Below are 16808 nucleotides of genomic sequence, written 5' to 3'. Positions count from 1 at the left end.
TTAAAATTATTTTTTACAGCCCTGTTGGTAGAAAGAAGAATGAAATCCAGACTGGGTTTGTTGTTATGTATTCATGATTAGCTTATTCATTTTCCTCTTTGGATCTTAAAAGGGAATGAAAATTAACACATTTCATGGACCCCTGAAAGTGCTGTGAGCCCTAAGCCTGAAGACTAAGTTGACCTTGAACCTAGTACACAAACCCCGTCATCCCATGAGTGATGGTTCTTCACGCCTGTTCCATGCATATCTCTCCATTCTCCCTCCCTGCCCCTTCTGCCTCTTGGAAGTAAAAGTCAGGGTGGGTTGCCATTCCCTTCTCCAGAGGATCTTCCTGACCCAGGGACTGAACCCTCATGTCCTGCATCTCCTGCATTGCAGGCGAATTCTTTACTGTCTGAGTCACCAGAGAAATCTGCCTCTTGGTTACTTTGATTTTCCCTGATACAGTACCATTTCATTCACATCTTTCTAGAATATAAAGACTTTTCTAGGGACTCCGAGCTTCCAGTGCAGAGGGCTCGGGTTCCACCCACTGCGGGGGAGGTAAGATAGCACATACCTCCCATGGCACTGCCAAAAACAAGCAAAAAGACAATACTAATAAAGCTTAAAAGCACATCAGAATTGTAAAAAGCAAAAGACAAAACTCACTTCTAAAAAGAAAAAGTATAATGCAACGTGAACACCTATAAAAAAAAGTTAGAAATGATCCCCGTGTATTTAATATCCACTGCTGCTGCTAAGTCGCTTTAGTCGTGTCCGACTCTGTGCGACCCCATAGACGGCAGCCCACCAGGCTCCCCCGTCCCTGGGATTCTCCAGGCAAGAACACTGGAGTGGGTTGCCATTTCCTTCTCCACTAGGTACTCACATTTCCCTATGTGTCTTGTAAATGTCTTTTCTAAAGGTTTTTTTTTTTTAATTTTTTGGCCCCACTGTATGGCTTGTGGGATCTTAGTTTCCCCACCAGGGCTTGAATGAGGGCCCTTGGTAGTGAAAGCTCGGAGTTCTAACCACTGGGCCACCAAGGGATTCCCTGAAGCTTTTCATTTTGTAATCATTTTAGATTTACAGAAAAGTTGCAGCAATAGTGCAGAGTTCCAGAACACTCTTCACCCAGCTTCCTCTGATGTGAACCTCTTAGGTAACATGCTACAAACCAGGTTATAGAAGCCGAGGAATTCACATCAACCATCCTGCTATTACCTAACCTCTAGACTTGCTAGAATTTGGCCAGTTTTTCCCTCTTCTGCCCTCCGTCTGGGCCAGGATTCCGCACTGCACCTCCTGATCTTCGTTTCCTTCCTGGCTGATGGCTCCTTAGCCTTTGTCATGGCCTGTTTAAAGAATGCTGCCTGGTTATTTTGTAGAACAGTCCCACAATTTGGGTTTGTCTGAGGTTTGCTCACAATGTGATTAACGCCATGTATTTTGGGCAAGAGTCCCGCAGGGTCCCTCTCAGACGGGTGGGTCCCTGGTGGGGAAATGCCTCATCACAGATGAGGAAATGCTACCTGTGTTTTTTTTTCACAGTTGGTTCATTTGAGTCATGACCCAAACAAAGCCCACATGTGGCATCTGGTTGCTGTTCAGTTCAGTCGCTCAGTCGTGTACGACTCATTGGGACCCCACGGACTATAGCCTGCCAGGCTCCTCTGTCCTGGAAATTTTCTAGGCAAGAACACTGGAGTGGGTTGCCATTTCCTTCTTCAGGGGATCTTCCTGACTCAGGGATTGAGCCCATGTCTCTTGTATCTCCTGCCCTGGCAGGTGGATTCTTTACCACTGCACCACCTGGGAAGCCCCTTGGTTTTTCTATCTCTTAAGAAGCTTTTCACCTATAACTATCACCCAACCTTTTTTGTGTGCCATTTATTTGTTGAATAAATGATCTCATTTGTCTGGTAGAGTTTCTCAGCTTCCTAACTGGTGGATTGCTTTCCAGGTGTGGATCAATGGGCTACTCTATGCCCTGTAATCCCTGTGAATGATCTGCCTAGATACCTGGACAGACTTTCTAGGTGGTGTGAGCTCCAGCAGATGAAACATAACATCTAGTTGGTTTTCTCTCTCTGTGTTTCTGTGTGTCTCTCTCCATGAGACATGTAACAACACAACAGCCAGTTGCTTCTCTGTATGTGTGTGTTTCTCTCTCTTCTCATTAAAATTGACCGGTGGGTTCAGGGGGCATCGGTCTGACTCATGCATTGTGAACTTCCCGATGAGAAATTTCTCTCTCCTAACAATCTTAGTGGCCACTGATGATCATCACTTACATACATCATCTGGGGTTGCAAAAATGGTGACTTCGAACACTTGCATTTCTTCTGCATTTGTTGCCTGGAATTTTTCTATTCAACAACCCAGCTCACCCAAAAGAACTGAAAGCAGGGTCTTGAAGAGATATTTGTACACCTATGTTCACAGCAGCATTATTTCTAATAGCCAAGAGGAGGAAGCAATTCAAATGTCCCTTGAGAGATGGATGGTTAAACAAATATGGTCCATCCGTACAATGAAACGTCATCCAGCCCCAGTGAGGAAGGAGACCCTGACACACACTACAACATGCATGAACCGTGGGGACCTTATGCTCAGTGAAGTAATCCAGACACAGAAGGACACACATTGTCTGAGTCCACTCACAGGAGGTCCCTGGAGGAGTCAGAGCCACAGGGACAGGAAGGAGATGGTGGGGCCAGAGACTGGGGGAGGAGGAGGGCAAATCACTATTTCATGGGGACAGAGTTTCTGTTTGGGAAGATGAGAAAGCTCTGGAGGTGATGGTGGTGGTGACTGCGATACAATGTGAAGGTGCTTCAAGCCACTTTGGGCAGTTAAAGATGGTTAGTGATAATTAATGCCACATGTGTTTTACCACAATTAAAAAATTTTTTTTAATGTAGTATGATCAAAATATATTTCCCCTATCAAGTAATTGGTTACCCAGAAATAAAAACTGTGCAGGAAAGAAAAGCTTAATGCCTGATTCTTGATTTTCTTTAGCAGTTTTCATAATAATGAGTTAGTTCCTAAATAGCCACAAAAGATCACCAAAGGGTTTTATTTTCTCCTTCGTGTCCCTATGAACTCATGGATGTAACATTAGATGTGTTTCTACACACTGTACATCGTATTCTTCCCTTTGTTGTTCAGTTGCTCAGTCATGTCCGACTCTTTGCGACCCCATGGACTGCAGCACACCAGGCTTCCCTGTCCTTCACTGTCTCCCAGAGTTTGCTCAAACTCATGTCCATTGAGTCAGTGATGCCATCCAACCATCTCATCCTCTGTTGCCCCCTTCTCCTCCTGCCCTCAATCTTTTCCAATATCAGGGTCTTTTCCAATGAGTTGGCTCCTTGCATCGGGTGGCTAAAGGATTGTAGCTTTAGCTTCAGCATCAGTCCTTCCAAAGAATATTCAGGGTTGATTTCCCTTTAGGATTAACTGGTTTGATTTCCTTGCTGTCCAAGATGCTCAAGAGTCTTCTCAAGCACCACAGTTCTAAAGCATCAGTTCTTCGGTGCTCAGCCTTCTTTATGGTCCAGCTCTCAGATCCATACATGACTACTGGAAAATCTATAGCTTTGACAATATGGACATTTTTCTGCAGGGTGATGTCTCTGCTATTTTCCTTCTCTGGCCAATGGAAGCCTCTTCAAGTTGGCCCCTAAGTCCTTGTGATATGATGCAGTGGTCTTAAGAGCTCATAGTTCTGGCATTGTGAGACGCTTTCTGATCATCTCATACTTCACAGCCCCAGCCTTGGATCCGGGTGTTTCCCCAAGGGGCCCTGTTTCCTCTTTTTTTTTAAATTAATTTTGTATTAATTTTGTTCATTTGGCTACACTGGGTCTTAGTTCGTTGCAGCACAAGGGATCCCGTTCCCTGACCAAGGATTGAGCCTGGGCTCCCTGAGATAAAAGCACGGAGTCTTATCCACTGGACCACCAGGAAAGTCCCCCTGCTTCCTCTTGATAGTTAGAGACCATCACCTGACCACAAAGTTAGGAAATCCACATTTTTTTCACTTATCTTTTGACTTTGAAAATATTTCAGGCCTGCAGAAGTTGCAACATGATGATAATGAACCCCCATAAAGGCTTCCTCTAGGTCAACAGGGCTCACTACCTGCTCTAAGCCTGCTTTGTAAAGTTTTATTGGCACATGACCACACCCACTCATTTACTCACCGCAGGGGGCAGCTTTCTCCATGACAGCAGCGGCACTGTGACAGAGACTGTCTGGCCCTCAACACCAAAGATAGTTACTGTTTGGCTCTTTGCAGAAAAAATCTGCCCACCCCTGAGCTAGAGCTTCCCACAGTTAACCTTTTGCTTTACATTTCTCTATAATCATAATTTAAAAGTATATAATCTATTCCCTAAAGACTATGCACAAAATAATTTTGTTCTTTTTCTTAATCTTTTCTAAATAATTTGACAGTGAGCTGGTGACATCATGCACTTTGACTCAAAAACAAAACAAATAAAAAACAAAAACCCATGTATTTCCTGCAAACAAAAAAACACCTCTTGTTAAGTAACCAGGATGGTCAAATTCAGGAAATCTAGCACTGAGACAATAATAGTAGCTAATATACAGCCTGTTTGAAAGTGTCACAAGTTGTTTTAATATTGTCTTATATTGCAAGGCTCCCCTCCCCACCCCCTCACTCTCCACCGGTGGTATATTCAGTCGGGGATCACTCATTGCACACAATTTCATGTATCTGTGATCTCCTTTCTTCTGAGTCAGCTTCAGGCTTTTTGTTGTTGCTGTTGTTGTCTCTTAATACCTTTCAGGCTTCCCAGGTGGCTCAGTGGTAAAGAATCTACCTTCAATGCAGGAGATGCAGGAGATGTGAGTTTGATTCCTGGGTGAGGAAAATCCCCTGGAGGAGGAAATGGCAACCCACTCCAGTATTCTTGCCTGAGAAATCCCAGGGAAAGAGGAGCCTGGTGGGGTATGATCCATGGGGTCGCAAAAGAGTCAGACAGGACTGAAGTGACATAGCACGCGCATACACACACACACACACACACACACACACACACTTAATAACTGTTATGACCTTGTCCCTCAGTGTGGGTTTGTCTGATGGCTCCCATGATCAAATGCAGGTGGCCTGTGTTTGGCAGGAATATCCCAGAAGCAATGTGTCCTCCTCGGTGCCTCCTATCAGGAGGCCCACAAAGACCATTTTGTCCTCACTCCCAGTGTGTTTACCTGGATGGCTTGGTTAAGAAGCTATTCACTAGGGTTCTAAGTAAGGCATTTGTAATTGCTAAGTCATCTGTAGGAACACACTTTGAGATTACTTCTCCCCTTCAAACTTCCACCCAATCATCTTAACATCCACTGATGAATTTATTTTTGGCTGTGCTGGGTCTCTGTTGCTGAGCACAGGCTTTCTCTAGTTGCGGCGAGCAGGGGCTACTCTCTCCTTGCAGTGCCTGGCTTCTCATAGCAGTGACTTCTCTTATCGTGGAGCACAGCATCTGGGGCACTTGGGCTTCGACAGCTGTGGCTCCCTGGCTCTGGAGCCCAAATTCAATAGTAGTGGCGCACGGGCTTAGCTGCTCCTCAGCACATGGGATCCTCCCGGACCAGGGATCAAACTGGCTCCTCCTGTGCTAGCAGGCAGAGTCTTTACCACTGAGCCACCAGAGAAGCCCTCCACTGATCAATCTTGTTTGGGTCCATTATTGCTGGGATAATTATCAAATGGTGATTTTTTCCTAACTTGTTTTGAGGAAATGCCTGGGAGTGGAATTACTGGATCATATGGAAAGTTCATTCATTTTTTTCTAATTTTTTAAAAAAGATTTATTTATTTGGCTGCACCAGGTCTTAGTTGTGGCATGTGGGAATCTAGTTCGGGCCCTCTGCATTGGGAGCGTGGGGTCCTAGCTACTAGACCACCAGGGAAGTCCCTTCAAAATTGCTTCTTATTGTGGTAAAATGAATGTAACATAAATGAACCTGAGCATCCATTTCAGAGATAGGGCTGAATGAATACATTCTTCATGTTTGCAAATGTCACCACCACATTCTATCTGCAGAACTCTTGCTTTTCACCATATAAAACTGAAACTCTCTTCTCATTAAACACTAAATCTGAATTCTCCCTCCCCTGCCCCTGCATCCACCATCCTATGATTTTAAGATCATTCACTGATGCTTTCCAACTGTGATGCTGGAAAAGACTCTTGAATGTCCCTTGGACTGCACAGAGGACAAACCAGTCCATCTGAAAGGAAATCAACCCTGAATATTCGTGGAAAAGACTGATGCTGAAGCTGAAGCTCCAATATTTTGGCCACCTGATGCAAAGAGCTGGCTCATTGGAAAAAGCCCTAATGCTGGCAAAGATTGAAGGCAGGAGGAGAAGGGGACAACAGAGGATAAGATAGATAGCATCACTGACTCCATTGACATGAATTTGAGCAAATTCTGGGAGATAGTGAAGGACAGGGAAGATTGGCATGCTTCAGTTCATGGTGACACGATTTAGTGACTGAACAACATTTGTTCACAATCAAATTGTCCCAGATTTGTCCAGCCTGTATCTCTCTGATGGGTCCCATCCTTCTGGGAGCCCTTCGTTACTCTCTGATGCACCAGGACATTCCAGCCTCACCTTGTATCCTGGATTCTGCCATTTCTCCCAAGAGTCCTGCATTCCCCTCCCCACCTTTCGGGGGATGATATTTAGAAGCCAAGATCTAGGTGCTAGGTGCACTCATTCCTATTGGGTTGTCTCAGTGGACAGAGTTAGGAAGTAGATTTTTGTTTAACTATCAAGTCCACGCGGATACTTTAATCTCATTCTGTTCCCATGGGGTTCTTCCATTTCATCTTTGCACTTTCTTTCCCCCCCCAGCAAAGACCTGATTCTTAATAATATCAACACACTTGCTAGTTTGTTCAGTCCCATAATACACATGAGAGTTTCAGAATCACTATACCTATGCCACTCTGGAACACACAAATGTACTAAACCAAGTTAAAAATTTTTTTGCAGCTCCTTTTGTCTTTAGAGTCAGTACCGTGTCCACAAGTTGCACAAGTTGGTTCTTTTCTATTTCTGGGGGCTTATGTTTTTCATTTGAAATATCATTCGGTTCATTTGTTTTCTACTTATATCCCACCTTTCTTTCCTTTTTTGGCTGCACTGCATGCATGTGGGATCTTTGTTCTCCAGCAAGAGATCAAACCCATGCTCCCTGCAGTGGAAGTGCAGAGTCTTAACCACTGGACCACCAGGGATGTCTCTGTATTCCATCTTAAAGCTTTTGTCCTCCACTGTTGTTGATTTAAATTTTTATTAAATATAGAAAGCAATAACAGTTTAAAAATTATACAAAAAGGAAAATACAAAGGATGTTATCCCCTCCTTTCTTAAATTTAAATCCCAGCCACTCTTGTAGGTAACCAATTTGATTGCTATTTGCTTTACCTTTCATTTTGCAAAAACAAGCAGATATGTGGACTTTTTATTCCCTCTTCTTTATTATACAAAAGGTAACATATTACCTATACTCTTGTACTTCCCCCTCAACTTAACAATATGTCCTGGAAATTACCCCATTCTATCACAGAAATAGAACTTATTCTTTCTCATGGCTGTGTAGCACTCCACTCTGAAGTGCACTGTAATACATCAGTCTCTCTCCTGTATACAAACATGTGGGTTGCTTCCAATATTTTGCATTTACCAATGACAATTAATAACTTTCTCCATACTCACTTGGGTATTGTTAGAGCTGTGTCTTCAGGATTAATTTCTGAAGGGGGACTGCTCTTCTGTAACACGAGGATAATTGTAAGGTTACATAAATTACAATGCACATATGGCTTTTCACCTAAGCAGCGGGTAATCCATGGCATAAGGTCACCACAGTAGGACAGCTTGGCCTCAATCTAGTCAAACCCTGCTGTCTCATAACATTTCAGTCTAGTTCTCAATTTGCTCTTCTAGGCTGGCTCAGGGGATCACCTGGGGATAGGGTTTAGTCAGGGTTGGGGTTCAATAGGATCAGGGCTTAGCTTGCAATCAGGGCTCAGTTCAGGGTCAAGTCTCAGCAAGGGTCAGGGTTGGAGTCAGCCTATGGTCGTGGGCTCAACCAAGGTCAGGATTCAGCCTGGGGTCAAGGTTCAGTCCAGGGTCCAGGCTCAGACTATGCATGTGTCTCTCTCTGAGTGTGCCTGGGTCAGGGGTCCCTTGTGAGGCTGGGACTGGGGCTCGGTGGCCCTACTGCTCGTGCCCTCCTCGCTCTCCCCACCCGCCTGCACAGCCCCTCCTCACACCCCCTTCCCACCTCAGATCTGTTTCTGCTTGGTCACCTCCAGTGAGTCTATGTGGCTGCCTCTCAGTGCAGTCCCCTCCCCTCCCTGTAACTGTCCTGCTCCAGGCTGAACAATGAACTCAGGGGAGGGCTGCAGGGCTGCCCTCCAGCCCCACGTCCTGCCCATCCTCCACTCAGGGGGGGTAGGGAGCCGCGCAGATACCTGTGCCACTCCCCTCAGACCCTGGCCAGGGCTGTGCCTCCCCCCTCAGACTCCCCCAGCATCACTCCACGTGTCACCCCCCACTTCCTCTCCCCGCCACACACCTCGGTCCTCAACCTTCTCAGGCTGAGTCGGTCTGAGGGAGGTCGAGTGAGGCCCTCCTCCCTCCAGAGGTGAGGTGCCGCCCTGGGTGGAGGTCCCCTGCGGCTTTGCTGCTAGCAAGGTCAGCTCAGGGGCTGGCAAGCAACAGAAGACCCGGGTAAGGAGGGTCCCCCCATCCAGACCCGCGTGGGTGTGTGCGTGCCTGGGGTTCACCTCCCCACTGTGCTGTCTTCAGCAGGGTAGCCCAGGGACTGCCCCTCTCCACGCCTGTTTCCCCTCTGAGAACTGTTGCTCCTGGCCCTGCTGTGAGGATAAGGTGAGGGTACAACTGCACCATCGATGAGGGAGCTGGCAGTGCTTCTTTGTGTGCAGCCACTCGGCACACACTTATTAAGTACCTACTGTGTGCCAGGCGGGCCTAGAGAGGTTGAGGAGCAGGTGATGGAACAGTGGGGCCCGCCTGCAAGGAGTTGTTGGTGGGGGCGGGAGAGTCGTCCAGCCTGGGTGCCACAAAAAACCGGTTACCCACTCTTTAGAGGGAGTGAGGGGGTGGGGGCGGGGACCCCACCCTCAATGGGCTTTCGAGGACCGGCAGGGGGCGGCAGGGGGTGACCGCAGCGCCCTGCCCTCTGGGAGTAAGGATGGGAGCCCACCGTTGGATGCCCCTCCCCGTTTCAGCCTCACCCCCACCCAGGGGGTACCTTGAAATAACAGGAAATTTCAAATAACAGGAAACCAAGGGCGGGCAAAACTCGCGGCTCCACCCTGCCTGGGGCAAACGAAACACCCCACCCCGGGGCCCCAGTCTGCCCTCGGGGAGGGGGACCGCAATGAACGCCACGGGGACCCCGACGGGGGACCCCGAGTCCTGCCAGCTGCTGGCGGCCGGCGGGCACAGCCGGCTCGTCCTCCTGCACTACAACCACTCGGGGCGGCTGGCGGGGCGCGCTGGGGCGGAGGAGGCCGGTCTGGGGGTGCTGCGAGGGCTGTTCGTGGCCATGAGCTGCCTGGTGGTGCTGGAGAACCTCCTGGTGCTGGTGGCCATCGCCAGCCGCATGCGCTCCCGGCGCTGGGTCTACTACTGCCTGGTGAACATCACGCTCAGCGACCTGCTCACCGGCGCCGCGTACCTGGCCAACGTGCTGCTGTCGGGGGCGCACACCTTCCGCCTGGCGCCGGCCCAGTGGTTCCTGCGCGAGGGCCTGCTCTTCATGGCGCTGGCAGCCTCCACTTTCAGCCTGCTCTTCACGGCCGGCGAGCGTTTCGTCACCATGGTGCGGCCGGTGGCCGAGAGTGGGGCCACCAAGCGGGGCCGCGTGTGCAGCTTCATCGGGCTGTGCTGGCTGCTGGCGGCGCTCCTCGGCCTGCTGCCCCTGCTCGGCTGGAACTGCGTGTGCGCCTTCCAACGCTGCTCCAGTCTCCTCCCGCTCTACTCCAAGGACTACATCCTCTTCTGCGTAGTGGTCTTCGCTTTCATCCTGGCCACCATCATGCTGCTCTACGGAGCCATCTTCCGAGTAGTGCGCGCCAACGGGCAGAAGGCGCCTAGCACCCCGGCGCGCCGCAAGGCCCGCCGGCTGCTCAAGACGGTACTCATGATCCTGGTGGCCTTCGTGGTGTGCTGGGGCCCGCTTTTCGGCTTGCTGCTGGCCGACATCTTCGGCTCCAACGTCTGGGCGCAGGAGTACCTGCGGGGCATGGACTGGATCCTGGCGCTGGCCGTGCTCAACTCGGCGGTCAACCCCATCATCTACTCCTTCCGCAGCCGGGAGGTGTGCCGGGCCGTGGTGGGCTTCCTGTGCGGCGCGTGTCTCCGGCTAGGGCTTCGAGGGCCTGGGGACTGCCTGGCTCAGGCCGTCGAGGCCCACTCTGCAGCCTCCAACACCGACAGCTCACTGAGGCCGAGGGACAGCTTTCGGGGTTCTCGATCGCACAGCTTCCGGATGCGGGAGCCCCTGACCAGTGTCTCTAGCGTGCGGAGTGTCTGAAGCCACGGTCGGGGTGGTGGTTCAGCAGCCTTGATCCCCGTGCAGGGATGCTGCAGTCGGACCTGAAGAAGAGGAAGGAACCGGTTAGCCACCAGGGGCCTGCATCCCAGGGCCCCGCGGTGCTGGCGGGCATCCCGGAAGCCTCCAGGGGCTGCTGGCACCAAGTGGGTTTCCTATGGTTGTTGTGGAGCGGGAGGCAACGGCTGGTTGGAACCGAGAGCACGCTGGACTGGAGATCAATGGGTTTGCTGTGTGCGCCCCCCTCCTGTGTGACTCGGAGGAAGTCCCAGCCCCTCTCTGGGCCTCGGTGGGGGTGGACTGGCGGGGAGTGGGTGGATGCCCTGGGAACACAGAAGTTCAGTGGTGGGATGAGATGGTGCGGTCTCTAATTCACAGCTGGTGTCAGGGTGAAAGCATGAGGGTTGTGGGTTTGCTGGAGCTGGGCCAGTGGCCAGGGAGCGACATGGGTCTGTGTGCTGGGGGGTGTGGTTGTGACAGCAAGGGCTTTGGTGTGGATGAGACTATGTGTCTGTTAGAAAGGGATAGAGAGGTCGAGGGCAGAGCAAGTTGTGTCGGTGAGCAGCGTGTGCTGGTGTGCAGATATCCTTGCGTGTAGCAGGCCTCTTGTCTGAGGGTGTGTGCTTGTGCACACATGTGTGTGACCGATCCACTCTGTTGAAGGTGTGTGTAAGCTTAGGGAGGCTACCAGAAGGGGGTGGGGGCGGGGGCGGTGACGCTGACACCCACCCCTTCCCGGTCACTTCCCCTTTGCCTGCCCTATCTCTCATCTTGGGTTCTGGGCAGCCTCCTCCCCCCACCTCTGGCTTCTGCATCTTTTGAGACTCAGTCTGGAGTCCAACAGAGAGGGAGATGCTTTAGCACTAACTCCCTCTCCCTTCCCCATCTGTAAAATGGGCTGATGGCAGATGGAACTCACCGCAGGAGGCTGTTGGTGCTCGCTCAGTGCTTTTGCTGTGGCGAGCAGGCATCAGTGTGTCAAAGAAACATCCGGCGATAGTGGAAATGTTCTACATCTGTGTTTCCCAGTGTGGGACCCCTCCCCCACACATGGCTACTGAGCCCTCAATAAGAGGTCAATGGGACTGAAGAAATCAACTTAGAATGCGTGCGAATTTAAGCCCTCCACAGGACTCGCAGCAATGGTACCAGACAGTGCTACAGGGGGACACCTTCTGAATGTAGCCACTTCTGGCTAGTGGGAAGTTCTCTGTCTCCATCCGCCCAGCCGAGACAGTGCCCACAGGTCTTTTTGCCTCTGTCTTGCCAAGTCGTTGGGGCAGCGTCCTGTCTGCCACTCCAGAAGGGACAGCTCTGTTCTGAGCCTCCATTTCTCCCCTGCAGGATAGGGGATGGCATGATGGATGTGTTGACTGTGCTGTCCAATAAAGCAGCCATTAGCCACATGTGGCTACTTAAAATTAAAATGAATTTAAAAAATTCAGTTTCTCGGTGCATTTCTCAGAGCTTCAGTGGCCAAGTATCACAGACTGGGGAGGGGGTGCTTGAATAACATAAATGTATTTGCTCACAACTCTGGAGGCTGCAAGTCTGAGGTCAAGGTGCCAGCAGGCTTGGTTCCCCTGAGTCCTCTCTCGTGGATCCTGGGGGTTTGCTGGCAGTCTTGCATCCCTTGGCTTGTAGACACATCAGCCGCATCTCTGCCTCCATCTTCACATGGGTTGTGTTTGCCTGCACGTCTGTGTCCAAATTCTCGTCTTTTTTTTTTTTTTTTCCTTTGCTACTCTGGGTCTTCATTGTGGCACGAGGGCTGTCTCTAGTTTTGGTGTTCTGGCTTAGTTGTCCTGCAACATGTGAGATCTTAGTTCTCTGACCAGGGATCACATACAGGTCCCCTGCATTGGAAGGTGTATTCTTTCAACTTTTTATTTTGTATTGGGGTACAACCAAATAACAAGCAACTTTGCAATAGTTTCAGGTGAACAGGGAGGAGACTCAGCCATACATATATGTATCCATCCATTACATGTATCCATTCTTTCCCAAACTCCCCTCCCATCCAGGCTGCCACATAACATTGAACAGGATTCCATGTGCTATACAGTAGGTCCTTGTTGGTTATCCATTTTAAGTGTAGCAGTGAGTACCTGTCAATCCCAAACTCCCTAACTACCCCTCCCCCCTATTCTTCTCAACCAGCAGGCGTAAGTTTGTCCTTTATGAGTCTCTTTCTGTTTTGTAAGTTCATTTGTATCATTTCTCTTTAAAGTCCACATGTAAGGGATGACATACGATATCTGGAAGGAGGATTCTTAACCACTGGGCCATCAGGGCAGTCCCTCCCCATTTCATAAGGACACCAGTCCTATTGGCTTAGGGCCACCGTATACAGTGTGACTCAGATTAACTAATTATACCTATAAAAATCCTATTTCCAAATAAGGGCCTCTTCTGAGGTGTTGGGAATTAGGATTTCGAGTCGTCAATTTTGGAGGAGACACAATTCGGCCCATGGCATTTGGTCACGCTAACCCCATTTTGAGTGCTTGATGGGACATGTGGCTTGTGGCTACTGTTCTGGAAAATGCAGACACAGAATCTATCCATCATCACAGAAAGTGCTATGAGACAGGGAGGGGAAAGTTCTAAGCATGTATAAGCTAGGATTGCGTGCTCAGTCACGCAGTCATGTCCGACTCTTTGTGACCCCATGGACTGTAGCTCACCAGGTTCCTCTGTCCAGGGCATTCTCCAGCCAAAAATACTGGAGCGGGTTGCTGTTCCCTTCTCCAGGGAATCTTCCTGACCCAGGGAATGAACCCGTGTCTCCTGTGTCTCCTGCATTGGGCATTGGCAGGTGGGTTCTCCCTTCCCAGAGCACCCCCTGGATAACTCATAACCTGAGATACTTCTTACGTTTTCCAGATTGCTGACCACGTGTGTTGATCTGGAACAGTGACAGGGTGGGTGGGGTCTTGGCGGAATTTGGGGCGAGTGAAGTCCGGGCTGCCTTAAAGCTCTTGACCTGCAACCCTGGGCCTGTGTGAGTTGGGCCTGTTGGCCCAACTCCACCCTGTGAGTGTCACGCTTTGCTTTGACTGAACTGGACTATTTGCTGCCCCTTCCTATCTGGGACCTTTGCATGTCTTTGTTGACCCCACTAGAGTGGCCTGTGCATCCTTCAAGTCTCAGCTTCAGCATCACCTCCTCCAGGAAATCTCCCTGATTTCTCCTCTTCCTTAGCCCTCTTCCAGGCTCACACATCTGCGTGTGCATCACTATCACAGCTTCAATCACACCTGGCCACACATCCACCTGCTCCCCTGGACTTTGAGCTCCATGAGAGTGGAGTTAGTGACAGTGTTTGGGTCATTGCTGTGTCCCAAACACAGCACAGGGCCCAGCAGATAGGAGGTGCTCCATGAACTAGAGCTCTGGTATAACTGGTCCCAGCAGCATGCCTTCCACTGAAACCTCTTCACCTCCTTGTTCCCCACCTCCCTGACTGAGGTGGAGCCGTCCTCAAGAATGAGGTCCTCTGCTGTTAGGTGGCTCAGGTGGCTCAGGTGTCTGTAACATTGCTGTTCCCCAGCTGTGCCATGCACCACGGGCTTCAGTTTCCTCATCTGTAAACTGGAGATATCGATGTCTCCTGCCCTCCTGGGATGTTGATAAGGCAAGGAATATAAAGGCTCTCCAACTACTTATGTTTGTGTAATGTGCTGTGCTCAGTTGCTCAGTCCTGTCGGACTCCTTGTGATCCCATGGACTGCAGCCCGTCAGGCTCCTCTATCCATGGAATTTTCCAGGGAAGAATACTAGAGTGGGTTGTCGTTTCCTCCTCCAGGGGATCTTCCAGACCCCAGGATTGAACCCGTGTCTTCTATGTCTCCTGCATTTGGCAGGCAGATTCTTTACCACTGCACCACTGGGGGAGCGTGTTTTTGTAACAGGGAAGAACAAATCTGACTCCCTATTAGATCTGTTCCTTTTGCTTTCACTTTTGTGCCCTGTTGCCTGTCATACTGATTCTGCACCTTTTGTACAAGAAAGTTGCATTATAGCCTGAAATATACAGGAGAGCCTGTCCTCAAGGCTCTGACACTTGAATCTATTCATACAGAGGTAAAAAGTTGCAGAACAGAGAATAACATTTGTCTCATTGGAGGTTTACAGGAACATCCTGTCCTTTGTGGCCAGCTGCAAGAACAAAGGATTCCAACACTAAGAAGTCTGCAACAATCAACCACGTCCCTCTCTTACCTTGCTTTGCTGAAACCCTTTGGGGAGTATGAGTTTATGAGACATGAGCCACTGGTTTACTTGCATGGCCCTGCAATAAACCTTTCTCTGCTCTAACTCCCATAGTTTTGGTTTGTTTGTCCTTGCTTTTGGTAACATAGTTAAATGAATAATAACAACGAAGGCCACTCTGCTGTTCTAATCACCTGTGTGTTAATTTATTTAATCCTTGCAAAACCTCCAGGAGGCAGATACTGTCATTAACTTCATGTTACAGATGGAGAAACTGAGACCCAGAGAGTTTAGGTAACACACAAGTTCACACAGCTGGGAAGAGGCAGAATTGGGATTCAAACTTGACAGGTGACTTCTTGATCCCTGTTCGTTACTGCCTCTTTAATGAATGAATGAATGAATGAATGAATGAATACCAGTTCCTTCCCTCTTTGGAAAACTAAGAATGAATGTTCCAAGTTATTCTTTGGGCTGCCCCAAGGTTTCACCTCCACAAAGCAGGATTAGTTGAAGCCCCCCATTTTACAGACAGAAAAACTAACGCTCAGGGGAGGAGGTGGCACGGGCAGCCCTAAGATCCAAGCCTTGTTATCTGAGCCAGGTTCAGGCCCCTTTCTTGCTCTATCTCTGGATGAGTGTAAGTGTGTATGTGTGTGTGTGTTGCCTGTTCATAACCTGGCTGGAAGGAGCAAGGGTAGATGGAGAAGCAGATAATAAATATTTGCTGATCAAGATCACATGAGCCAGAATGAGTTCTTACCCCTCTCCCTGCCCTGCCAAGCCACCCCTGACTCCTCCAGCCTGGGACCCCCCACCTGCTGAGAGACCTGGGGATGGCCAGAAGCAGGTGACATAGCTGGGAGGGATGGGGTCGTGTGTTAGGGTTTTCATGACTCATTTATTCACTCACTCATTCACTTAACCACTGTATGTCAGGCTCTATTCTGGGCACTGGGGTGGCAGCTATGAACAATCTGGCACCTGCTTGCACAAAGGTCACAGTTTGGCGCAGGTGACAAACACCAAACTAAGAGTCCAGCGTCATTTTCAGTAAGGAACTACCCATGCAGAAAGCAGGAGGGGTCCGTGAGGGTTCTACAGGAAGAGCAGGTGCAGCAGCTCTCAGGCTGCATGAGCTTGGCGCATTCTCGTAATACCCACATTTATTGAGTGCTTCATGTATGCCTCATCCTTTCAAAGTGCATTCACGTGAATTATCTTACTGAATCCTCACACAACCCTGAGAACCCTGGGAAGAGTGTTTGATTATTTATCATCGTATTTGGCAGCCAGTTGAGGAAATAGAGGCTCAGAGAGGTGAAAGGACTTGCCCAAGGTCACACAGCTGGGAAGTGGAGGAGCTGGGACTTGAACTCATGTTATTAATCAACACAACTGCCTCCTCTCACTTGGGGCAGGAGGGAGGCTCAACTCCTTAGGCAACAGTACCGGAGCCTAGGGGCCAGGGCCATTGTGTTCTGCACACTGTGGCCTCAGCCTTCTCATCGGTACAGAGGATATGAGTTACTGATGACCCTTAAGGCCTCTGATCCAGGGACAGTTGGGTTCTTAGGGTGGGCAGATTAGAAAATATTAATTTAAGACACTCAGTAGAATTTGAATTTCTGGTTATCAACGAGTAACTTTTTTACTATGAGTATGCCCCAAATATAATTAAGTCTAAGTATAAATAATATATCATCAACCGCAGCACAACGCCAGGTTGCAGACTACAAGTCCCATAATCCATTGCGACACTCCCTTTTAGGAACCTATCATGATTTTTTGATTCTTCTTTCATTCATTTATCCAAAAATTATATAACCCACCCGTTGTGTGCCCGGCCTTGGGTCAAGTTCTGAGGAATACATCAGTGCACAAAGAAAACACAAGTCTTTGCCCTCAGGCAATTTAACATCTATATTCTTTGGGACTTTTAAGTGATTTTTCTCAGACGAGGGAAGA

The 16808-nt window shown here is 49.3% G+C and overlaps 1 protein-coding gene across 1 annotated transcript; it reads left to right on the top strand.

The window, feature by feature from the left end:
- The first annotated feature begins 9449 nt into the window (after window positions 1–9449).
- On the top strand, window positions 9450–10607 carry S1PR4 (sphingosine-1-phosphate receptor 4). Its single transcript, XM_052644366.1, has one exon. It carries the CDS (start codon window positions 9450–9452, stop codon window positions 10605–10607), a length of 1158 nt encoding a protein of 385 aa, XP_052500326.1.
- The last annotated feature ends 6201 nt before the right edge of the window (window positions 10608–16808 follow it).

The sequence above is a fragment of the Budorcas taxicolor genome, chromosome 7 (genome assembly GCF_023091745.1).
Source record: "Budorcas taxicolor isolate Tak-1 chromosome 7, Takin1.1, whole genome shotgun sequence".
NCBI lineage: Eukaryota > Metazoa > Chordata > Mammalia > Artiodactyla > Bovidae > Budorcas > Budorcas taxicolor.
The sequence above is the reverse complement of the archived record's forward strand: the minus strand, read 5'-3'. Positions and strand labels throughout refer to the sequence as shown.